Below are 26,185 nucleotides of genomic sequence, written 5' to 3' on the forward strand. Positions count from 1 at the left end.
TTAATAATAATAATAATAATAATAATAATAATAGAAAGAAATGTGTGGGGCCAGTAAGAGGAAAATGACTGGGTAAGTAAAAGAATGATGTTTAATGCAAAAGTTGTAAATAAAAGGAAGAGATGCTTTTCTTTGTTAGAAGAAAGCGTGTTGAAATGGATTGGTATGAGATTCAAGAGTGTTCCAAGGTTTTACTCAAAACAACAACAAACAAGACAACTTAAGTATGCTTCATTTTGCAGATAACATTATCTCAGTTCTTCAAGCTTTGTGGAAGAGAAACATTGCACACCACACATATCTTCAGGTAAACACAAATCTCTTTCTTTTTTTTTTCAATCCCTGTTTTCATATGCATGTTTCTAAACTACTAAAAGTTCTTTCAAGATCTACTCCTTTGATATGCTTTTGTTAAAAAATAACACACATTATCATATTGTTCGTGTAATTGTTTTCGACTATTTTTTCTTCTCATTTCCAACATATTTAATCATTTTTAGGAAAAATAAAAACATAAACAAAGCTTTTATTTGGCCAAATTGGAGAGGAATAAGGGTTCATTATCAAAAAACATAAACTTTATAAAGGATCCAGGTAAGTACTTATGTGCTTTGCTTTTATAAACTTTTCTACGGCACTTTTTTTCACTATAATTGTGTATAACAAGAATATGTGTGTTGCAAACAAGTATTTGTTTTAAGGAAAAATAAGCTTATGATTATCTAAACACGAGATCATTTCTAACAAATAATCTTATAATTCTGCTATATTATGTTAGATGCATCTTCCATGACTGTACTCCTATTTTAAATTAAAAATAAAGTAAAAGGAAGAAAAAAATAACAAATGTTGAAAAAAAGTAATGATGATTATTATTATAAAAATGATTAAAAAGAGTATAATTAGTGTTTGATATAAAACAAATAATGAATTTACTATCTCAGAAAATATAATTGATTAAGTTAATTGAGCTAGCCATTTCTCTCGTGTAATAAACCTTCTTGATTTGTATTCTTTGCCAACTTTTAAATTATTTCCAAACAATTTTGGAAAATATGTTGAATTATTATTCAATAACTATCTAAAACATAATGATTTTTTTACATAATTTTGATTTTATCCCTTGTCGCACCCAACAATAATAACAAAAAATCTTATCTCTTTGATAGTTTAGTTACGTAAATTGTAGAATTACACTAGGCTTGGTTGTAAATCATATAATTTTGCAAAGGAGATATTGTTTATGAGTTCTCTCTTGACAACTTTCACCCATGTACTTGGTCTCCTTTTTTTCTTCCTTTTTAAAGAGTTAAAATTTATTATTATTCATTTTTATTTGAGTATGTGACTATATCTTTGTAAACAGTAATTTTATATAATTATGTGTTCACATAATGATTGGATTTCACATTCACAAATCCAGTCCCATGGTTAGATATAGTGTTAAACACAGAAAAATTTTCTTTTTCATTTTCAACTCTTCTAAAAAAATATTTTTTTATAAAAGCTTTCATGTTAGGTATCATTATACAACTTGACATCTCACCTAGGCTAAACCTCAAGTAACAACAATGTCATCATATAAAAAAAATATTATTAAAAAAAAGAAAAAAAAAATGCACACAGTCTCATCTTTTGAGTTTCCTCTATAGCATGTATAACTTGATAAAACTCAGCAACCATAGTCGTCCGAACTTCAATAAACGTAGAGAAAGCACATACTCCCAAAGAAAATACATCCACAAGTAGCAAGACCAGGATCTTAGCAGCCCCATCAGTGTTAATTCTGGTGAAGGGAACTCCCATCTATTAGGAAAAGGACGAAGAACTTTATCAGTACGAGTATTAATATCAACAAACTTAATCACATTGAAATCCAACATAATATTAACAATACTTAATAATATTTAATAATATTATTAATATTAATAATATTTATAATGTTTATAATATTAATAATATTTAATAATTTTTATAATACTAATAATATTTAATAGTATTAATAATTTTAATAATATTTAATAATATTTATAGTATTTAATAATATTTACAGTATTTAATAATAATTATCATAACATATATAATAATTGCAATTAATAATAATAAAATAGGCATAAATAATAATTGTAGATAATAATCACAAATAATAAAAAAGGATAAAAATAATAATAAAAAAATTAAAAATAAAATATGCTGCATTACATACAGAAAAGTTATCTCGATAGTTTTACATACGGATTCTTGTCCGTGTGTAATCCGTATATAACTATATTTTACATACGGATTTAGTGTCTTACATACGAATTTGTGCTGTATGTAATACCAATTTTTCTTGTAGCGACTCCTTATATACTTTATTACATTGACATGAATTTTTGTATCAGCAATTCATGTATTATCAAGTTATTTTTCAAGAGTGTACGGGTTCACAACACCAACAAACCTTACAAGACCAAATCTATTTCACCATTTTTTCATTCTTCTAAATATAAACACTTCTTATAATTTCTCCATCTTCGTAAGATTCTCCACATCTCTTGCTCTCTAGAATTAGAAGGAAAGTAAGAGAAGAAGAAGGATGGGGCTTGATCAATCAATAATCATGCATATATTATTGATGTGTTCCGTTATAAGTATTTCATGTTCATATATAATGAAAATGTATTATAGTCTTTCTTTAATTCATAAAAAAAGTTAATATTTTATTATAAATTAAATTTTATGTATGGAATTTGATTTAGATGGAGAGCATTGTATTTGATTTGGCAAAGTCAAATTTGGAGAAATTGATTAATGCCATACTAGAACAATCACGTTATATTTGTTGCTTCACAAGTATTACTGAGGACTTTGAAAAGGAAAGGAAAAATTTGATAGCAAAAAAGAAAACATTGGAAGAGTATGTTAGAGTGGCAAAGAGAAGAAATGATAACATACTAAGAGATGTCACACTTTGGCAAAAGCAAGCTGAAGACCTTATTGAAGAAGACACAAAAACGAAAGTGACATGTTTTTTTGGGAGGTTTCCTAACTACAAATGGCAATATAGTAGGGGGAAGGATTTGGAAAGCAAGACAGAGGAGATTAAAAGACTCATGGAACGCAAACTTGATAATTTTGGAATCACTCGTGATGTTCCAGACATTGAATATCATTCTTCTCAAAATTACGTTTCTTTCAAAAGTAGAAAGTTAAAATTTGAAGAACTTTTTAATGCATTGAAAGATGTAAACAACTATATGATTGGATTGCAAGGGATGGGGGGAACAGGTAAAACAACATTAGCAAAAGAGATGGGAAAGGAGCTTAAGAAATCAAAATGTTTTGATTATGTCGTTGATACTACAGTATCTAATACCCCTGATACAAAAAAAATTCAAGATGATATTGCAGGACCACTAGGATTGAAATTTAACGATTGTACTGAATCAGAAAGGCATAAAAAGTTGTGGGATAGATTGACCAATGGTGAGAAAATTCTTGTAATTCTAGATGATGTGTGGGGAGATATCAGTTTTGAAAAAATAGGTATTCCATTGAAGGGCGACCACAATGGTTGCAAAATTCTTGGAACAACCCGCGATATGAACATATGCCATAAAATGGATTGTGATAAGAAAATTCAACTTGATATCTTACCGGAGGAAGAGGGATGGATATTGTTCCAAAAGCATGCTGGTTTAAGTAATACTTCCTCTAAAAGGATTCTTAATAAAGGTCGAAAAATTTCCAAAGAATGTAAAGGATTGCCAATTGCAATTGCAGTTATTGCTGCTAGTTTAAAGGGAAAACAACGTCCAGAAGAATGGGATGTAGCCTTACAATCCTTGCAAAAGTCCATGCTCGAACGAGGTGATGATGAAAACTGGAGTCAAATTTACACATGTCTGAAGTATAGTTATGACAATATGAAGAATGAAACAGACAAGAAATTGTTCCTTTTATGTTCTGTGTTTCGAGAAGATGAAGATATATCTGAAGAACTTTTTGTCAGGCTTGCCATAGGAACGGGTCTCATTGAGAACATTGATGAAATTTCCAATTATGGTGAATGTCGTAATAAAGCTGTTGTAGCAAAATATAAACTCATAGATTCATGTTTGTTATTGCATGGAAAATTTGGAAGTGTAAAAATGCATGACTTGGTTCGTGAAGTGGCTTTATCTATAGCTAATAAGGAGATTCTGGCAGTGGATACATCTAACAAGAATGAAATGACAGTGGTTGAAAAGGGGAAGAATATTAAATATTTTTTGTTTGAAGGGAAAAGCACAGATCTTTTTTCCTTCAAATTTGATGGATCTAAACTTGATCTTCTTATTGTCTACTTAAATGAAACGGAAAATTTTGATGTGAAAGTCCCAAATTCATTCTTTAAAAATATAGCAGGGCTTCGAGTTTTGTATTTATCAAACAAGTTTGCAAAAGCAACTTTATCATTACCACAGTCAATTCAATCATTGACAAATATCCGATCTTTATACCTTGAAGGATACATCTTAGGTGACATCTCTATTCTTGGAATCCTAAAGGGCCTTCAAACTCTCGAATTGGTTTCTTGTTCAATGGATGAATTTCCTAGAGAGATTTCAAATTTGGTGAAACTTAAATTATTGAATTTGAATTATAGTACATGTGAAAGGGAAAATTCATTTAAAGTGATTGAAAGATGCACTTCATTGGAAGAACTGTATTTCATTGGCCGAGACATTTCAAATATATGGCATAATGTAAAGCTTTCTAACTATCAAAGGTTTCGTATAATTGACAATTATTCTAAATATTTCATGTCCGATAATTTCTTTTTAAGGAACTCCCTCGGTATTCCCATGGCTGAAAAAGTTTTTTGTGAAGAGACATTCAAAAGTCTATTGCAAAAAGTTGAATGTCTTAGTTTAAGGAGCCTTCAAGGAATGTGGAAAAATCTCATACCTGAGATTATTTATATTGATGATGACGGTGAGTCTAATCTAGTTGATATTATTTTAAATGATATTCCACAACTCAAATGCCTAATCGACAATACTAATTATCGTGTACAAAATGCCTTATCCAACTTGGTTGCACTTACACTTTATGAAATGGAAAATTTGAAAGAAATATGTTGTGGACCCCTTCCCTTTCAACTTTTGATGAGTTTAAAATCTTTCATTCTCTATGATTGCATACATTTAGAAGGCATGTTGTTTAAGAGCAAGATATCCCTCTGCAATCTTAAGAAATTGAGTATACGGAAATGTCCAATGTTAACATCTCTATTTGAGTTATCAACCACACAAAGCCTACTATTGTTGGAGGAGTTGGAGATACAGGATTGCGAACAACTGAAAAGTATAGTGAAAGATGAAAACAAAAGGAAAGAGGATTCAGGAGAAGAAATAGTTGATGCTCATAATCATAGCAAGAGTTTTACTTTAACCTTTCCAAATTTAAAGACGCTTATTATCTACAAGTGTCCCCAATTACTCTTTATACTTCCAGTGGTTGTTGCTCGAAATGTTCCAAAACTTGTACGTATGATTATAAGAGAGTGTAATCTGTTAAAATACGTATTTGGCCCATACCAGCATAAGCATGAAGAGGAAGATTTACATCATGAGTCAAAGGATGTCATATTCACTATTCTAAGTGAAGTTTATCTAGTAGACTTGCCTAATTTTGTGGACATTTATCCAGAATGTGAGGAGTTCAAGTGTTTATCAGTGCGCATATCATCTTCCAGGTATGAGTCCAAGGCACAAGTAGAATCAAACCCTATGAAATGTAAGATTTTACATTGGATCCATAAATATAGAAACAAATGGAGAACTACCAAAATTCCTTTAGATTCCAAGGATCAATTACAAGATTGTTCTCTCTCAATGGTAACCTTCTTTTTATCTTACATGTGTTTCTATTTTTTATGCATATAATTTATCTTAATGTAAAAGTTTATATTTTTATATAATTATGAAAATATTATTAACAAAGGTTAAACTAATGGCAAAAATTTGAAAAAGTCACTTGTTTATTGATAAATAAATTAGTCACTTGATTGGGTAATGATTTTTCGTTGTTGTCTAATGTTTTTTTTTTTTGGTAGTAGGAGGAATTAAACTTTCAAGTTATTTAATTAACATAGCTAAGTGGGAGCATGTCACATTTTTTTGCTATGGTGAATCACTTGCAGGTAAATGACTCCAGTGCAAATGATGTGATTGGACAAGAAATGACTGTAAATTTGGAAAAAAATGCATTGAATTATATGCCTCAGACACATGTGGGTTCCAAGAGTTTTTTTACTCTACAAAATGTTACAGTGTTATCAATTGAAGAATGTAAAAAAATTGAAGTAATATTTTGTGCTTCTATGCTGGAAGGGTTACCATATATGCATAAACTTGCCATATTTAGATGCAATGAATTAAAACAGATAATTAGTGAGGATACAAAGAATCAAACAAAGCCATTTTTCCCAAGGTTGAAAGTTCTTGTGATAGTAGGATGCAACAAATTGAAATGTGTCTTTCCCATTTCAACTTCCAAAATGTTATCCGAGTTAGAAGTTCTGGTAATCGTAGAAGCATGTATGCTAGAACAAGTATTCCAAGGGGATACTGATCAAAGAGCTGAGATTCCAAATATGAAAACTCTAGTATTTGTTGAACTTCCAAGACTTTGCCAGGAGATTGAGTTTTTTACTGTAAAAGATTGTTGTGTGAAGAATTGTCCAAAACTTTCCTTGTCTTCATCCCTTCAAAGTTTCAAAGATATTATTAATTCTATAACAGGTACTACATACGATACTTTTACACATTATTTATATATATTTCTATTATTAATAAATATTTTTTAAATTTATATTTCACTGCAGAAATATCATTAAATAAAAATTAATTTTATGGGCAAAAAATAATTAATTGTTATATTGAATAAATTAGATATTATTTTAGATACTAAAAAAATTATTGGTAGTTGATTAGATACCAATTTAGAAACTAGTTTATAAATTATATTAATAATAGAAACTACTTTATATACCAATAATATTTTAGTTTCTAAAGTAGTATTTAATTTAGTTAGTATAAAAACTAATTATTTTTTTCTTTAAATTTAGTTTTTATTCAATGATTTTTTTTAGTGTGGAATTAGTTATCAAAAGTTAGCTACCAACTTTACAATTTAATTAGTTGGTAGTTAATTAGATACCAATTTAAAATTTATTTATTAATAACTGAAACTATTTTTTATATAAATAATTTTTTTAATCTTTAAAATAGTCTCTAATTTCGTGAATATATAGTGATTAGCTAGTTATTTTTTTCTCTAAAATTAGTTTCTATTAATGATTTTTTTTACTATATTTAAAATTATGATTCATAAGCATACATATTTTTTTATTCTTGTGAGTACTTCCTGAGGAGGGTGTTAATCTTTCGTATTGGATTTTTTCTAGAAATATCGGATGTGATATTAATATTACATCAAGCTCTTCATGATAAGTTTTATGAAGACAACCAACATGAACATGACTTTGAATCAAATGAGTTGGAGGATGTAGTGAAACAAAACGAAGAAAGAATAGAGGAAGAACAAGAAATTGTTGAAAAAGCTTCTGGTCTTGGGATACCATCAATGGCAATATCACCAACAGATACTGCACTCGATAAAAGACAATCACTAGTAAGTTCTTTTTGTATTTGGTGACTTCAGTTTTTTGTTTTATTATAGTAGTAGTTCAATGACCAAATAACTAAAGAAAATATCTATGTTAGAGAAAACCTTAACACTCTTTTTCCTCATTCACATAATTAGAAAAAATGTCATTGATACCAAAGTTAGAAATGTTTTCTCCTTCGTCTTTGATGTAGCAAAATACGTTTTTTCGTTTTCTGATATTTTGTTTTTGTTAAGAGAATGTTGTAGTAGCTACTTCTAAGTGTAACATACATATACATAAACAACTTTATTTTATGCAACCAAACTTTCAATAATGCTCCAACCATAATTATTGTTACATTATTTAAAAGAATCAACGCTATTATAAAAAATTGCCAAAACAAAAAGAAATTAAGGTACCCATACTCAATCTAAAGAACTAAATTTTTATGAATACTATGATTTGTCCATCTTACAATACAAATTTGATGGGTTTTTCATGGAAATTGCACCCAAATTCAAGTGAAAATATTTAATTGTTGAAATTTTAATAATGATTTTTGTCACTTATTTATGCTTCATATTCTTCTAACATTGAAACATGACTATAATAAAACTTACACTTCAATGTACATTGCTAAATTGAGTTTATGGACATTAATGACCTAAACGATGATGGTTTTATTGAATCTATGCAGGAAAATGAAGAAGGACAAATGGTCATACCTTCTTCAAATCTTAACATGGAGCCTCTTATAACAAAAGATGTTAATTATGAAGCTTTTCATGGAACATCTAACTCTGTGGCTACCCAAGCTAAGAGTACTAATCCTCCAGGTTATGACTCTTTCGTCTATTTATTTTCAGAAGTTACCCATTTGATCTTCTTTTCAAAATTATAATGTTTCTACGTGGTTTTATTAAAGATGATGACATATACAAATTTAAAACGTAGGTCTTCTCTAAGCATAATTTTTTAATGTATTGCATTCTAATGTGTTTAATTTTCGTTCAAATGTATTTTATATTTATATATTTATATTTTCATTAGGTGATTTTTTTTTCTTTATCTATCTAATTTGTTTGCTTTCTGAAAAAATAGATTATTTAAGACATTCATAAACTAAAATGAAACTCTACATAGATATCTTATTTCATTTATGGTAACTTGGTTTAATAGAAAATAAATGACAAAGTAGAAAAAGATGTCACACTAATAAAAATAATAATTTTAGTGACAAAACTTGTTTGTCTCACAAAGTGGTAAAACAATAATCATAAAATTTTTAATATTGTCATTTGTGATGAAATGTGAAGTCGTAACAAAAAGAGGTCTCACAAAAAGTTGTGATGAAATTTTTTTTTTTCTCGGTAAGGAAAAATGCATAATATAATGGGATATTACAGACCTTATACAAAAACCTATACATAGATACAACAAAATACTCCATTTGAAACTTCCCAAGAGTTGAACATAATCATTAGATATACAGATCACTCAGCCTACAAATATTTCTTTGTCCTTATTCACTTGTGCAGAATTACAAAATGTGTTTCATATACCCTTACCAACATGAATTTGTGTAGGATTTAACTATATATGCTGGTAGGATTGTCTCCAAAATACATGTGACAATTTTCTTATAACAAAGTTATTTTAACAAATAAGATCATCAAATGCCTCTACCTGAATAGATTTGTTGTCGTGGATCACCATATAAAAATGAAAATAATAGCATGGTCTAGCTAAACATGAAACATTCATTAGCTGGTATATAAAAGAGTTAAATTTCTATCCATAATATAAGTCAAATAACATATTTATATAGCCAACAATTGATTTTGAATCTACCATTGTTATTTGTACCCCTTTAATACAATTGTTTAGACATAAACACCAATCAAAATATGCAAAGTTTGTTCTATGTACCTTATTTGTAATCTATGCCCATGCTTTCAATTGACCATCCACTCTGCCCTTTTTGAAGACAACAGAGTTCCTTTTTTTCCATATGCATTTAATAACAACCATCCACATTATCTTCTAGATGTTATTACCTTTATTATTATCTTCTAGATTACCTTTATTATTGAGGTCAAATAAGAAAAATACATATTAATCCCACCCATTTATTGCAAATATTTCAAGCATAGTTTCGTATTTTACATTCAAAAAATAAATGTTCAATTGATTCCTCCTCATCTGCACACAAAACACAATTTGCTAGTTATTTATGCCTATTGCCTTTTTTGACATACTATTCACTTCCCTTTTTCAAGAAAAGTGTAAAGCACTTGAGATTTCCTTTATTTTCTACATTAGTCTGAAGAAAGTATTATCATGCCCATCATAATTACATATAATGAAAATGTATTCTAGTCTTTCTTTAAATTATTAAAAAAATTAATATTTTATGTATGGAATTTGATTTAGATGGAGAGCATTGTATCTGATTTGGCAAAGTCAAATTTGGAGAAATTGATTAATGCCATACTAGAACAATCACGTTATATTTGTTGCTTCACATGCATTACTGGGGACTTTGAAAAGGAAAGGAAAAATTTGATAGCAAAAAAGAAAACATTGGAAGAGTGTGTTAGAGTGGCAAAGAGAAGAAATGATAACATAGCAAGAGATGTCACACTTTGGCAAAACCAAGCTGAAGACCTTATTGAAGAAGACACAAAAACGAAAGTGACATGTTTTTTTGGGAGGTTTCCTAACTGCAAATGGCAATATAGTAGGGGGAAGGATTTGGAAAGCAAGACAGAGGAGATTAAAAGACTCATGGAACGCAACTTTGAAAATTTTGGAATCACTCGTGATGTTCCAGACATTGAATATCATTCTTCTCAAAATTACATTTCTTTCAAAAGTAGAAAGTTGAAATTTGAAGAACTTTTTAATGCATTGACAGATGTGAACAACTATATGATTGGATTGCAAGGGATGGGGGGAACAGGTAAAACAACATTAGCAAAAGAGATGGGTAAGGAGCTTAAGAAATCAAAATATTTTGATCAAGTCATTGATACTACAGTATCTAATACCCCTGATACAAAAAAAATTCAAGATGATATTGCAGGACCACTTGGGTTGCCATTGAACAATTGTACTGAATCAGAAAGGCCTGGAAAGTTGTGGGATAGATTGACCAATGGTGAGAAAATTCTTGTAATTCTAGATGATGTGTGGGGAGATATCAGTTTTGAAAAAATAGGTATTCCATTGAAGGGCGACCACAATGGTTGCAAAATTCTTGGAACAACCCGCGATATGAACATATGCCATAAAATGGATTGTGATAAGAAAATTCAACTTGATATCTTACCGGAGGAAGAGGGATGGATATTGTTCCAAAAGCATGCTGGTTTAAGTAATACTTCCTCTAAAAGGATTCTTAATAAAGGTCGAAAAATTTCCAAAGAATGTAAAGGATTGCCAATTGCAATTGCAGTTATTGCTGCTAGTTTAAAGGGAAAACAACGTCCAGAAGAATGGGATGTAGCCTTACAATCCTTGCAAAAGTCCATGCTCGAACGAGGTGATGATGAAAACTGGAGTCAAATTTACACATGTCTGAAGTATAGTTATGACAATATGAAGAATGAAACAGACAAGAAATTGTTCCTTTTATGTTCTGTGTTTCGAGAAGATGAAGATATATCTGAAGAACTTTTTGTCAGGCTTGCCATAGGAACGGGTCTCATTGAGAACATTGATGAAATTTCCAATTATGGTGAATGTCGTAATAAAGCTGTTGTAGCAAAATATAAACTCATAGATTCATGTTTGTTATTGCATGGAGAATTTGGAAGTGTAAAAATGCATGACTTGGTTCGTGAAGTGGCTTTATCTATAGCTAATAAGGAGATTTTGGCAGTGGATACAACTAACAATAAAGAAATGACAATGGTTGAAAAGGGAAGGAGTATTAAATATTTTTTGTTTGAAGGGAAAAGCACAGATCTTTTTTCCTTCAATTTTGATGGATCTAAACTTGATCTTCTTATTGCCTACTTAACTGCAACGGAAAATTTTGATGTGAAAGTCCCAAATTCATTCTTTGAAAATATAGCAGGACTTCGAGTTTTGTATTTATCAAACAAGTATTCAAATATAACTTTATCATTACCAAAGTCAATTCAATCATTGACAAATATCCGATCTTTATACCTTGAAGGATTCATCTTAGGTGACATCTCTATTCTTAGAATCCTAAAGGACCTTCAAACTCTCGAATTGGTTTCTTGTTCAATGGATAAATTTCCTAGAGAGATTTCAAAATTGGTAATACTTAAATTATTGAATTTGAAGTATAGTACATGTGAAAGGAAAAATTCATTTAAAGTGATTGAAAGTTTCACTTCATTGGAAGAATTGCATTTCATTGACGAAGAAGTTTCAAATATATGGCATAATGTACATCTTTCTAACTATCAAAGGTTTCATATATTGGACATGCATTCTGGATCTTTCATGTCCAATGAATTCTTTCTAAGGAATTCCCTGGATATTCACATGGCTGATAAAGTTTTTTGTGAAGAGACATTCAAAAATCTATTGCAAAAAGTTGAATGTCTTAGTTTAAGGAGCCTTCAAGGAATGTGGAAAAATCTCATACCTGAGATTATTTATATTGATGATGATGGTGAATCTAATCTATTTGAGATTATTTTCCAAAATATTCCACAACTCAAATGCCTAATCGACAATACTAATTATCGTGTACAAAATGTCTTATCCAACTTGGTTGCACTTACACTTTATGAAATGGAAAATTTGAAAGAAATATGTTGTGGATCCCTTCCCTTTGAACTTTTGAAGAGTTTAAAATCTCTCATTCTCTATGGTTGCATACATTTAGAAGGCATGGTATTTAAGAGCAATATATCTCTCTGCAATCTTATACAATTGTATATATTGAAATGTCCAATGTTAACATCTCTATTTGAGTTATCAACCACACAAAGCCTAATATTGTTGGAGATGTTGGTGATAGAGGATTGCGAACAACTGAAAAGTATAGTAAAAGATGGAAACAGAAGGAAAGAAGATTCAGGAGAAGAAATAGTTGATGCTCATAATCATAGCAAGAGTTTTACTTCAACCTTTCCATATTTAAAGACTCTTACTATCTCCAACTGTCCCCAATTACTCTTTATACTTCCAGTGGTTGTTGCTCGAAATGTTCCAAAACTTAAACATATGGATATAAGAGAGTGTAATCTGTTAAAATACGTATTTGGCCCATACCAGCATAAGCATGAAGAGGAAGATTTACATCATGAGTCAAAGGATGTCATACTCACTACTCTAAGTCAACTCTATCTAGAAAACTTGCCTAATTTTGTGAACATTTTTCCGGAATGTGATGAGTTGCACATGTCATCTTCTAGATATGAGTCAAAGGCACAAGTAGAATCAAACCCTATGAAATGTAAGATTTTACATTGGATCCATAAATATAGAAACAAATGGAGAACTGCCAAAATTCCTTCAGATTCCAAGGATCAATTACAAGATTGTTCTCTCTCAATGGTAACCTTCTTTTTATCTTACACGTGTTTCTATTTTTTATGCATATAATTTATCTTAATGTAATGGTTTATCATTTTTATATAATTATGAAAATATTTTTAGAAATAATTTAAAGTTAATTTTATATCTCCTACACATGATATTATTAACAAATGTTAAACTAATGGCCAAAATTTGAAAAAGTCACTTGTTTATTGATAAATAAATTAGTCACTTGATTAGGTAATGATTTTTCGTTGTTGTCTAAAGTTTTTTTTTTTTTTTTTGGTAGTAGGAGGAATTAAACTTTCAAGTTATTTAATTAACATAGCTAAGTGGGAGCATGTCACATTTTTTTGGCTATGGTGAATCACTTGCAGGTAAATGACTCCAGTGCAAATGATGTGATTGGACATCAAATGACTGTACATTGGAAAAACATTGCATTGAATTATATGCCTCAGACACATGTGGATTCCAAGATTTTTTTTACTCTACAAAATGTTACAGTGTTAGTAATTGAAGAATGTAAAAAAATTGAAGTAATATTTTGTGCTTCTATGCTGGAATGCTTACCATATATGCATACACTTGCCATATTTAGATGCAATGAATTAAAACAGATAATTGGTGAGGATACAAAGAATCAGACAAAGTCATTTTTTCCAAGGTTGAAAGCTCTTGTGATAGTAGGATGCAACAAGTTGAAATGTGTCTTTCCCATTTCAACTTCCAAAATGTTATCCGAGTTAGAAGTTCTGGTAATCATAAAAGCATGTATGCTAGAAGAATTATTCCAAGGAGATAGTGATCTAAGAGCTGAGATTCCAAATATGAAAATTCTAGTATTTGTTGAACTTCCAAGACTTTGCCAGGAGATTGAGTTTTTTACTGTAAAAGATTGTTGGGTGAAGAATTGTCCAAAACTTTCCTTGTCTTCATCCCTTGAAAGTTTAGAAGATATTATTAATTCTATAGAAGGTACTACATACGATACTTTTACACATTATTTATATATAAAATAATTTCTATTATTAATAAATAATTTTTAAATTGGTATCTCACTCCAGGAAAATCATTAAGTAGAAACCAATTTTAGAGACAAAAAATAATTAGTTGTTATATTGAATAAATTATATATTATTTTAAATACTAAAAAAATGATTGATAACTAGTTAGATACCAATTTAGAAACTAGTTTATAAATTGTATTAATAATATATAGAAACTATTTTATATACCAATAATTTTTTAATTTCTAAAATAGTATTTAATTTAGTTAATATAGCAACTAATTATTTTTTTCTTTAAATTTAGTTTTTATTTAATGATTTTCTTTAGTGTCGAATTAGTTATCAAAAGTTAGCTACCAACTTTAGAATTTAATTAGTTGGTAGTTAATTAGATACCAATTTAAAATTTATTTTTTAATAATAGAAAATATTTTTTATACCAATAATTTTTTTAATCTCTAAAATAGTGTTTAGTTCTATTAATATACAGTGACTAGCTAGTTATTTTTTCTCTAAAACTAGTTTATATTAATGAGTATTTTTAGTGTATGTTTAAAATTTTAACTTTAAAATTATGATTAATAAGCATACATATTTTGTATTCTTGTGAGTACTTCCTGAAGAGGGTGTTAATCTTTCCTATAGGATATTTTATATATTTATGGATTGTCATTGCGAGATTAAATGAAGCTCTTCGTGATAAGTTGTATGAATACAACCAACATGAACATGACTTTGAATCAAATGAGTTGGAGGATGTAGTGAAACAAAACAAAGAAAGAATAGAGGAAGAACAAGAAATTGTTGAAAAAGCTTCTGGTCTTGGGATACCATCAATGGCAATATCACCAACAGATACTCCACTCGATAAAAGACAGTCACTAGTAAGTTGTTTTAATATTTGGTGACTTCAGTTTTTTGTTTTATAATAATAGTAGTTCAATGAGCAATTAACATGGAAAATCTTGTTTGACAAACCAAAACAACATAATACAACAAGAAAATGATACTTCTTGCATGTAAATATTCATTCCAATACAATATGTAATGCCACTAGACTAAGAACATAAGGAGTAAAACATAATAGGAAATAAAAACAGTACACTTAACAACTTTTAGAAAATACTACAACTTATTTATATTTGCATGATATATTGCATTTGAAAGAAAGAGAAGACCAAATATCTAAAGAGAATTTCTATGTTAGAGAAAACCTTAACAAGAGTCTTTCTCCTCATTCACATGATGAGAAAAAATGTCATTCATACCAAAGTTAGAAATGTTTTCTCCTTCGTCCTTGATGTAGCAAAATACGTTTTTCGTTTTCTGATATTTTGTTTTTGTTAAGAGAATGTTGTAGTAGCTACTTTTAAGTGTAACATACATCCATAAACAACTTTATTTTATGCAATCAAACTTTCAATAATGTCCCAACCATAATAATTGTCACATTATTTAAAAGAATCAAGGCTATCACTACAAGAAAATTATGAAATAGAAACTAATTTTAGAGAAAAAATTGTTATAGTGACTAAATTAGAAACCATTTTAGAAACTTAAAAAAAAATTGGTTTCTAAATTAGTTTCTATTATTATTAAATATTTTTTAAATTGGTATCTAATTAGCTACTAAGGTTTTAACTACCAATTTTTTAGATTTTAAATTTGGTAGCAAAAACCTTAGTTGTTAATTAGATACGAATTTAGAAACCGTTTAACAATAATATAAACTAATATAGAAACCAAAAAAATTTTATTCCTAGAATGGTCTCTAATTTAGTAACTTTAGCAACTAATTTTTTTTTCTCTAAAATTAGTTTCTATTTGATGATTTTCTTATAGTGTATTATAAAAAACTTTCCAAAAAAAATTAAGGTACCATACTCAACTAAATTTTTATGAATAATATAGTTTTTCGATCTTACAATACAAATTTGATGGGTTTTTCATGGAAATTGCACCCAAATTCAAGTGAAAATATTTAATTTGAAATTTTAATACTAATTTTTGTCACTTATTTATTCTTCGTATTCCTCTAACATTGAAACATGACTCTATAATAAAACATACACTTCAATGGATATTGCTAAATTGACTTTATGAACATTAATGACCTAAAAGATGATGGTTTTATTGAATCTATGCAGGAAAATGAAGAAAGACAAATGGTCATACCTTCTTCAAATCTTAACATGGAGTCTGTTATAACAAAAGATGTTAATTATGAAGCTTTTCATGAAACATCTAACTCTGTGGCTACCCAACCTGAGAGTACTACTCCTCCAGGTTATGACTCATTCGTCTATTTATTTTCTGAAGTTACCCATTTCATCTTGTTTTCAAAACTATAATGTTTCTAGGTGATTTTATTAAAGATGATGACATACAGATTTAAAACGTAGGCCTTCTCTAAGCATAATTTTTTAATGTATTGCATTCTAATGTGTTTAATTTTTATTCAAATGTATTTTATATTTATATATTTATATTTTCTTTAGGTGATTTTTTTCTTTATCTATCTAATTTATTTGTTTTTTGAAAAAATAGATTATTTAAGACATTCATGAACTAAAATGAGACCCTACATAGATATCTTATTTCATTTATGGTAATTTGGTTTAAGAGAAAATAAATGGCAAAGTAGAAAAAGAAGTTACACTAATAAAAATAAAAATTAGTGACAAAAGTTGTTCGTCTCACAAAGTGGTGAAACAATAATCACCAAATTTTGTATTGCAATTTGTGATGAAATGTGAAGTCGTAACAAAAAGAGGTCTCAGAAAAAGTTGTGATGAAATTTTGTCCTTTTTTCTCGGTAAGGAAAAATACATAATATAATAGAATATTAGAGGTGTCTCAACCCTTATAAAAAAAATTATATATAGATATAACAAAATACTCCATTTGTAACTCTCCAAGAGTTAAACATAATTATTAGATATATAGATCACTCAGTCTAAAAATATTTCTTTATCTTTATTCACTTGTGCAGAATTACAAAATGTGTTTCATATACCCTTACCAACATGAATTTGTGTAGGCTTTAACTATATATGTTGGATTGACTCTAAAATACATGTGACAATTTCCTTATAACAAAGTTATTTTAACAAATAAGATCAACAAATGCCTCTACCTGAATAGATTTGTTGTCGTGGATCACCATATAAGAATGAAAATAATAACATGGTCTAGCTAAACATGAAACATTCATTAGCTGGTATATAAAACAGTTAAATTTCCATCCAAAATATAAGTCAAATAACATATTTATATACTCAACAATTGATTTTGAATTTGCCCTTGTTATTTATTTTATTTTATTTTATTAGCAATAACAAGTATATAAATGTGAACCACTTCAGGGGTGGATCAACCCTTATACATAAGATACATAATCCAACATCTAACAAGAACCACCAAACCAACAAGTACAGCACTGACCATACTAATCAACCTAGAATACCTCAAACGACCAATTGCATACATACCAGAGGTTCCAAACACCAACTGGAAAAAGGAACCGAAGCAGAGCAAGATTTTACCGAAATCCAAGACCAAACTTTTGTTTGCATCAAAGTACATACTTCAAACACGTCAGCCACACCCCTATTGAAAATGATAGAATTTCTGTGAATCCAGATTTCCCCCACTACCCCGACCCAAATTGTACTCCACACGTCATTAATCGAATCAGAGGACGTGTTCATCCTGAATTGAGCACAAAGTTTGACATGGGATCATTGTGAGACACGAACGACACTCCCAACCATTTAAAGCATAATCCCCAGACCCGCCAAGCAAAACAGCAGTCAAAAAACAAGTGACGGTAAGACCCTTCCTCCTTCCCACACAAACAGCACAAGGAACTCTCCATCACCTCCAAGTAGTGAATAAGGTTGAAGGTAAAACTTTACAGCTCCATAACTTACTGAAAACACCTCACCTCAAGTAAAGCCTGACTCAACTGATCCACCAAAGGCTTCTCCCAGAAAGAAATATTCTTTCCATCGCCTACTTTCCATTTGAATCCATCTTCAAAACTTCCACCCCACCCCTCCGAAGCCCAAACCTCTTTCAAGTCTTTCCACCAAAGAGAGTTCCTATTACTTTTACCTTCCTCTCTCAAACTTCTCCACCCACCATATTTAGAAACGCCACGCTTGTGGCTCCCACCAAACCTTTAATTATTTTCGATTATTATTTATACCTATTATCATTATAATTAATACTATTGCGAGTCACTAGAGAAGTAGTAACCACTAGACCAAACAAGTTCTTTGGTCATATTGCGATTTTTATTATACTTATTATTATTAATATAATTTATACTTAATAATAATAATAATATAAATTATATTCGTATTATTAATATTATATTAATATTATTCAATTATTAATATTATATTCATATTATTCATATTAATAATATTATTAATACTATTAATATTATTCATACTATTAATATTATTCAGACTATTAATATTATTCATACTATTCATATTATTCATACTATTAATAATAATAAGTATAATAAAAATCATAATGATACTAAAGAATTTGTCTGGTGTAGTGGTTAAAGTTTCTTTAGTCACTGAAGGAACTTGTGTTTGAATCCCATCCAATGTTAATATTATTTTAATTTCCACTTCATAGTGCCAAAATTACATACGAATAGAAAAGTTTGTTCTATGTACCTTATTTGTAAACTATGCCCATGCTTTCAATGACCATATCCACAACAGAGTTCCTTTTTTCCCATATGCATTTAATAACAACCATCCACATTATCTTCTAGATGATATTACCTTTATTATTGAGGTCAAATAAGCCAATAGATGTTAATCTCACCCATTTATTACAAATATTCCATGCATGGTTTCATATTTTACATTCAAAAAAATAAATGCTCAATTGATTCCTCCTCATCTGCACATAAAACACACAATTTGCTAGTTAATTAGGTCTGATATTGCCCTTTTTGACATACTCTTCACTTCCATTTTTCAAGAAAAAGTGTAAAGCATTCTAGATTACCTTTATCTTCTACATTAGTTTGAAGAAAGTATTATCATGCCCATCATAATTGCCCTGCTGACACTTATAAGTTGATCTAACAATATATGTTTCAAATTTGTATCCCTTCCGCACCCATGTTCCTTCTTCTTGCTCTCTTACTTCATTTTGTGATAATTCTCTCATAAGATGATCAACCTCGGATAATTCCCATTGAAACCACTCATGTCTCCACCTCATTTTCCATTCTCATTTATTATTGATCCATACTCTCATATCTGACACCTTAGCTGACTTATTACAATAGTTTTTATATAACCACTAGTACAAAATATCAATACGACGATCTTATATAGAGACGATTTTTACATAACCATCGTTAAAAAAAGCGCGGTGGCAAACTTGTAATTATTTTGTGTTTGCAGGCCCAAAACAACGACGGTTCGAGCATGAACCGTCGTTTTAAGTTTGATTGGGGTTTTTTAACGACGGTTCCAGCATGAACTGTCGTAATAAGTGTAACTGGGAGTTTTTTAAGTGGTAGATTTTTAAATCTCGCCTTCACTATTTTCTTTAATCCTTCATTCTTTCGTGCCTTCAATCTTCTTCACTCCTTCATTCACCCTCTCTTTTCTTCTTCCTCTCTTCATCGTCGTTCTGCCGCACCAATGTCAGCTTCGTCGCACCACCGCAAAGCACTCACCTGCAACGCTGTTGCACCTCGTGAGAGAGGCACTACGCCATTGCCTTTTTCGACAGAGCCACCGCATTGCTACAGCTCGCAACAGAACCACCACGCCGCTGCTTCCCGTGATCGCGCCACTCCGCTTCTCCCCGTTACCCGTTCTGCTTCTCGTTGTGATCGCACCGTGTCGCCAGCGACCCTTTCCTCCCTTGTGCCGCCAACGAACGCGCTCTTTTCTGCTGCCAATGATCGCATCGCGCGCCAGCACCATTATTGGTTTGTTCGCCCTCCGCGCGCAGCGTTGCCAGCAACCGCGACCAACCGCGCTAGCTACCGTGTCGTTAATATTTTTTTATACCGATGGTTCTGAAATCGTCGTTATAAACAACTTATTTATAACGACACCCGAAATAATTGCAATTCCTTAACCGTCTTTATATGATCTTTTTAACTGTCGTTAAAGAGCTTTTCTTTACTAGTGACTTAAGAAATTTATCCTTAAGAGGGATATCCCCATTCCACCTATCTTCCCAAAATTTGAATTTGTTTCCCTTTCCTATTTGCCATGATATACTTTTGTCAACCACCCAAGTTGGTTCAATGATCCAGTTATTTTCTTTAGATCTTTCCACGCCACTGATTCATTCCTACCTTAAGATTCCTCATTCAGCATCATCAAATTCCCATATTTAGATTCTAGTACATCTTTCCATTATCCATTATCTTTAGTTGCTAGTCTTCATTTTCACTTGTCTACAAGTGCATAATTAAAAAGTGTATATCCTTTAAGCCTAGCCCTATTAATACTTTTTCCCTATATATTCCCTTCTATTTCAACCAAGCTATTTTCTTTCCTTTCGAACCCATCCCCAAATTTTCTTTGTATCTTTGTAATCTCGTTTAGGCTTTTGTTTACCTCAAATAAAACATAAAAAGAATAAGGGTAGAGCAGAAATGACAAATTTAAGTATACACACTCTTTCAGAAAAAGACGATTTGTCTTCCTTTCCATTGAGAAATATGATTATAGAGAGCACTCTTCAAACCATTTTTGTCATTTGAGTCTAAGATGTTAAACTTTCCATATGTCTTCCAAAAACTTTCAAATTTGCCTTTTATTATCAAGAAAATCTCATGTGTAAGATGAATAAGTTGATCAAACCTACAAAATGACATCAGATAAACACCTTATACAAGTTTTAAATAAATATAACAAGTGATTTAGTGATGAAAAGTTATCATTGCTTACATATTTTGTGAACCTAAACGAATCCATTAATGCTCATTAGTGTCAACACTCCTAATTAGAACACACTACAAGAAAATCATGAAATAGAAACCAATTTTTAGAGACCAAAATAATTAGTTAGAATAGGAACTAAAATAGAGACCATTTTAGAAACTAACAAAAAAATTGGTTTCTAAATTAGTTTCTATTATTTTCTATTATTGTTAAATAGTTTCTAAATTGGTATCTAATTAGCAACTAAGGTTTTAGATACCAATTATTTAGTTTCTAAATTTAGTCTCTAAAACCTTGGTTGCTAATTAGATACCAATTTAGAAACTATTTAACAATAATAAAAAATAATAGAAACTAATTTAGAAACCAAATTTTTTTTTAGTTTATAAAATGGTCTCTAATTTAGTTACTATTGCAACTAATTATTTTGGTCTCTAAAAATTGGTTTCTATTTCATGATTTTCTTGTAGTGACATTTGAATCATATTGGAATGATTCTTGTAGAGAAGTCTCAACAGATACAACATCTAAGATGGAGAATGCATGATATCGTGGTTTCCTTGGTCGATTTGAATAGGAGCTTTATCTAAACAATTTGATAAATAAATCAGGATTTCAAGCAGATACGATGGTTGACTAGACACTAGTGTAAAACATTTCTTACCAAAAGAACTACAACTATAGAGAAACTAATTATTCATAATTGTCAAACATTGATTGAATGCATTTTAATACAATAAATCAACCTTGCAAGTAGTAGGAATTGTTTCATTATTATTTGTCAAATATTAATTACTGAGTAATTTTTTTATGCACAAATGAACTTCACTACATTAGGATCTTCATATTTCTTACATTTATAATATTTACAAGGCCTCTTATACTCCCTTGTCCAAGTTGTTTGCATCATTTGTTTAATGCAAACTAATAAAATTTCTTAATTTCAACAATAAACTTTTCACTAATACTTCCATTCACATATACTATATTATTTGTTCAAGAACATCCATGTCTTTTGCATCGAACAAGCTCGCTTAAACATGGACACATAAACATGCGTTTAACAAAAGCTTCAACATGTATTTTTAAGGGGTATTATTCACATGCTTAAGCGTGCAAATCACTTTTTAATTTTTTTACCGTCACATAACTTCAATACCTTTCAAGTTTACTCACTTAAAAAGAACTATCTCTCCACTTAAGCACCCTCACATAGTTGTTGGGAGTTAAAACATATTAAATAATTCGCTTTAGCATATAATTAGCATATAAATATTTTTGTCACTAATATTTATACATTAGCATTTGTTACAAAATTTTAATTTATTATTATAAAACTAGTACTTTACATGCACGGAATTTTAAAAAAAATATTAATTATAATTATTTAATCAGAATCACAATTGTCATTACATAGCACCATATTAGTTTTGTCAGTAGTTAATAAGAATTCAAAATAGTGCAAAGAAAATTATTGTAATAAAGTATATGTAAAAATATAATGAAAAATGATATAGTAACAAATCAAATTGAGAAGCCACAGACACAATAAGTATAAACTCATTAGAGTATATTAATAAATATATTATAATTTTAATTTAAAAATTATGCAATTGATATAAATAAATAAAAACATTAACAAATATAATAATAACTACTTTTTAGTAGTGTAAATGAAAGAGAGAGAAAATAGACAAAGAAAAGTGTGTTTATAATCAAAATAAAAAATATATGATTCAAATGTAAAACATAAAGTACAAACAAGTTGTGATTATTTAATTTTAAATTTTATATTATTATGTTATTTATTTATATTATTAAACAAAATTTAAAGAAGTAGAACTCAAATCCATATAAGATTTTCACAAATCTTCTCATTTTTACTAAAAGTTTTTTTTTTTTTTAGTTTTCACACATGTTAGTCCTATATCCAACATCTTCTATTTTCTTATTTTTACTATTTTTTATTTTCATTTCCTTCTTCATCTCTCTACTCTACCCTACCGCCAAACATAACCTTAAAGTTGATTTTCAGGTAAAAGTTGTGTCACCCTACGTTTAAGTATTTCAAAAAAGTTATTTCACTTATAAGCTATTTTTACTTGACTCAAATAGACCTATTTAATAAATATATTATACACATCTTTCAGTGTTGTGAGTTACTTTCTGAAGGGTGTTTAATGTATATTATAGGGTCTGAAGTGACAAATCAGTGTATAAAGAACATATCACAGGAGACACTGGATGATCTTGGTGAAGACTCTAAAGGCAGAAAGATTAGCAATCATAATTTAATGGCAAAAGCCACTGAAGACTTTCCAATTGGGACTAAAGCTCAAGTAGCATCAGGGAGTGAGTTGACTTCATCACAGGTCAATACAAATCAATGTATTTCAGTTAACATATTTAAATGCTATATACATGAAACAAATTCGAATGTTAGTGTAAGGTTTTCTTGGTTTGCACTTGATTAATGTTGAAGTTAATTGCATATGTTTATTGCACCAACAATAACTACTAAGACAAAACAACAGTTCTTGTATAAATCTTCCTTGAAACAAAGTGACAATATTAGACTCGTGTGTAATAAGAAAAATACTGTACAAAATCGAATACTACTTTGAATGACTTCTAGAAAGATAATTCAAATTATATACATTTTCAAATTATGCAGTGTCTTGAAGAAATAGTAGACCAAAGTAATCAAGAGGGTTCCATATCTGAAAAATCCTCAAAAGAAACACTTTCCAGTTATCCAAAAACAAGGGAAACACCACGTGAACCAGTTTTAACTCCACCACAACAGGCATTCTCCAGTTATTTTTATTTTCCTTTTCACCATATAGTCCACAATTTAATATCCTTTTCAATTTGTACAGGAAATCAAGAGAAGTTGTGAAGAAGGAACTACTTCAAAATTTGCTGAAACAATAGCATCGTCCACTGGTTCAAAATCAGTTAGTTCATTATTTTTGGTCCATTTGTTAATTCTAATTTAGTAAAATACACATACATACATAGGTTTATTTTATACAATCAAGTTTTGAAACAAGTCCTTATGCTTAAAAGTAACGCTGCATGTCTTTTATTCATTAACTGTCATGTATTTTGGGCTTAAATGAATCAAGGTTCAAACCATATTTAGGAAGGAACATCTAAACTGAAACATGTAATGAATTGTTGTGTTTAATCTGATTTGGCACCTCAAAAGCATGAAATGAATATGGTGACATGATGACCTTCAACTTACAGATGGCATATTGTTTAATTGAATCTATGTAGGAACATGGTGCAGGTCAAATATCCCTACCTTCTTTTTCAACTCTTAATAAAGAACTTGCTAGCACTAAAGATGTTGGTGTTGGAGACGTTCAAAAAGCTTCTAGCTCTAGGATTGCCCTTTTTGAGACTAAAAATTCTCTAGGTTAAGACTCTTGTATTTATAAATTCTTTTTTCAGACACATGAGTTTTTCCATTTGAAGGTGTTGTTAGTGTTTTATCTTATGAGACATGCCTAATTATGCTTCACTAGCATTCCTTTCATCTCCATTTAAAGGTATTTTTCATTTAATTGTATGGATTTATGTCTGTTTAGATGCTTGAAACTTTTTCATTAAATTTCAGAGAACCTTTCCAAGATCTCTGAAGATTCAAGTTTCACTTTTGTTATCACAAGGGAGCTTGAGAGACTGGTCTCTAATAAGCATTTGGCTTTGGAGAATATGTCTTTGTTGGCTGATTTTCTTGTGAAACATCCTTCAGTTGGTTTGACAGACAATACACTGAGTGATAGATACAAGGGTTTTGCTTACACTTGCCTAGCTGAGCTTTTGAAATTCCTCCAAACTCATAGTGTGTTGGATGTGTTGGGGTCAAGCCACTCTGAATTTGTGGAGCTATTGAAAGATGTGCGTAGGTTTTCTTTTGATAGGGTTTGGTTGGATGGTGTTGAAAGGCGTGCCTTGTTTCCTGGGTTACTACTGTCTGAAGATGCATTACAAAAAGTGTCACACTCAAAGCTTACTTTGATTCAACATTTAGAAGATGTTAAGGATCAATTGGAGTTGAGCATCACTCAACAAGAGGAACAAGTCCTACAAGTCAAAGCCACTTTGAGCACCCCACTTGGCTATTAGATGATTGCTTGTCTTATCTTTCTCCATTGTTGAATCTTGCTTGTGTTTAAACTCTGCTCTGTTTTTTCTTTTCCAAGACTTTTCATAATTCCCAAATAAAAGGAACTAAACCATCGGTTTATTTGTGTATTTTACTTCAAATACATCATGAATTTACTCCAAATAGTGTTCAATGTTTATTATATCCTTAATATCATAATATTTTTTGTTTATTTTAATTTTAAGAGAAGGAAAACTTGTTACACCATGGTACAACAACATCAATAGGCCCAAACGTCAAATTAATCAACCTAAATGGATGGAAAACTTCTTAGTTTAGTGGGCTTGCGTGACAGTTTACTTATGGCTTCTTCTTCTTGCACCCCATGTTTTTCTTCCTGCACCCTCACAATTTTAAATATCTCAAAAATTAACCTTTGACCTATAATTTGAAAAGGGGCATCACGTTGGACTTCCTTTGTCACTATTCATCTTCATCATTGAATATCAACCGTTGGTGAAGGGTTTTTGTAGTTGTTCGAGGCAAGGTGGAGGAGTACGCTATGTTGCCGAAGTGTTGTTTGGGTTGTAGAGGTAAGAGTTAAGTTTTTTTTAGGAGCATGGTGGTTATGGAGATTTTGGGGTTATTGGGTATCGGGATCTGGTAATGTATTACGGATTCATGAATTCGGAATTGCTTAAATTATGTTTTCTGGATGAGGGGGTGTTCTGGAAGCAAATTTTGCATAAATTGTTGATTTCTAGATTGCTAAATCTGAAAACCTAATTCTTTTGCGGATTGGTGAATTCGGAATTTTTTTTTTTTTAATTATGGATTTCTGAATCCAGAATGCATATTTCTATTACGGATTGCTAAATCCGGAATGTTTTTTTTGAATGATGGATTTCTGAATGTGGAATGTATATTTTGAATTATGGATTGGTGGATCCGA

The 26,185-nt window shown here is 30.0% G+C and overlaps 1 protein-coding gene across 2 annotated transcripts; it reads left to right on the top strand.

The window, feature by feature from the left end:
- Positions 1 to 172: 172 nt before the first annotated feature.
- Positions 173 to 25,380, top strand: LOC137819548 (disease resistance protein UNI). 2 transcript variants are annotated; one of them, XM_090296454.1, is made up of 10 exons: positions 173 to 307; positions 501 to 594; positions 10,073 to 13,180; positions 13,540 to 14,140; positions 14,818 to 15,056; positions 16,320 to 16,458; positions 23,310 to 23,488; positions 23,791 to 24,073; positions 24,399 to 24,540; positions 24,742 to 25,380. In XM_090296454.1, exons 3-8 carry the CDS (start codon positions 10,073 to 10,075, stop codon positions 24,013 to 24,015), a joined length of 4,491 nt encoding a protein of 1,496 aa, XP_090152580.1. In that variant the 5' UTR covers positions 173 to 307; positions 501 to 594; the 3' UTR covers positions 24,016 to 24,073; positions 24,399 to 24,540; positions 24,742 to 25,380. The 2 variants fall into 2 exon arrangements, with proteins under 2 accessions (XP_090152580.1, XP_090152581.1); XM_090296455.1 differs by lacking the exons at positions 10,073 to 13,180; positions 13,540 to 14,140; positions 14,818 to 15,056; ... (3 more) ...; positions 24,399 to 24,540; positions 24,742 to 25,380 and adding exons at positions 2,742 to 5,864; positions 6,170 to 6,770; positions 7,436 to 7,662; positions 8,337 to 8,587.
- Positions 25,381 to 26,185: the final 805 nt, after the last annotated feature.

Source organism: Phaseolus vulgaris, chromosome 10 (genome assembly GCF_051622355.1).
Source record: "Phaseolus vulgaris cultivar YP4 chromosome 10, ASM5162235v1, whole genome shotgun sequence".
NCBI classification, from domain to species: domain Eukaryota; kingdom Viridiplantae; phylum Streptophyta; class Magnoliopsida; order Fabales; family Fabaceae; genus Phaseolus; species Phaseolus vulgaris.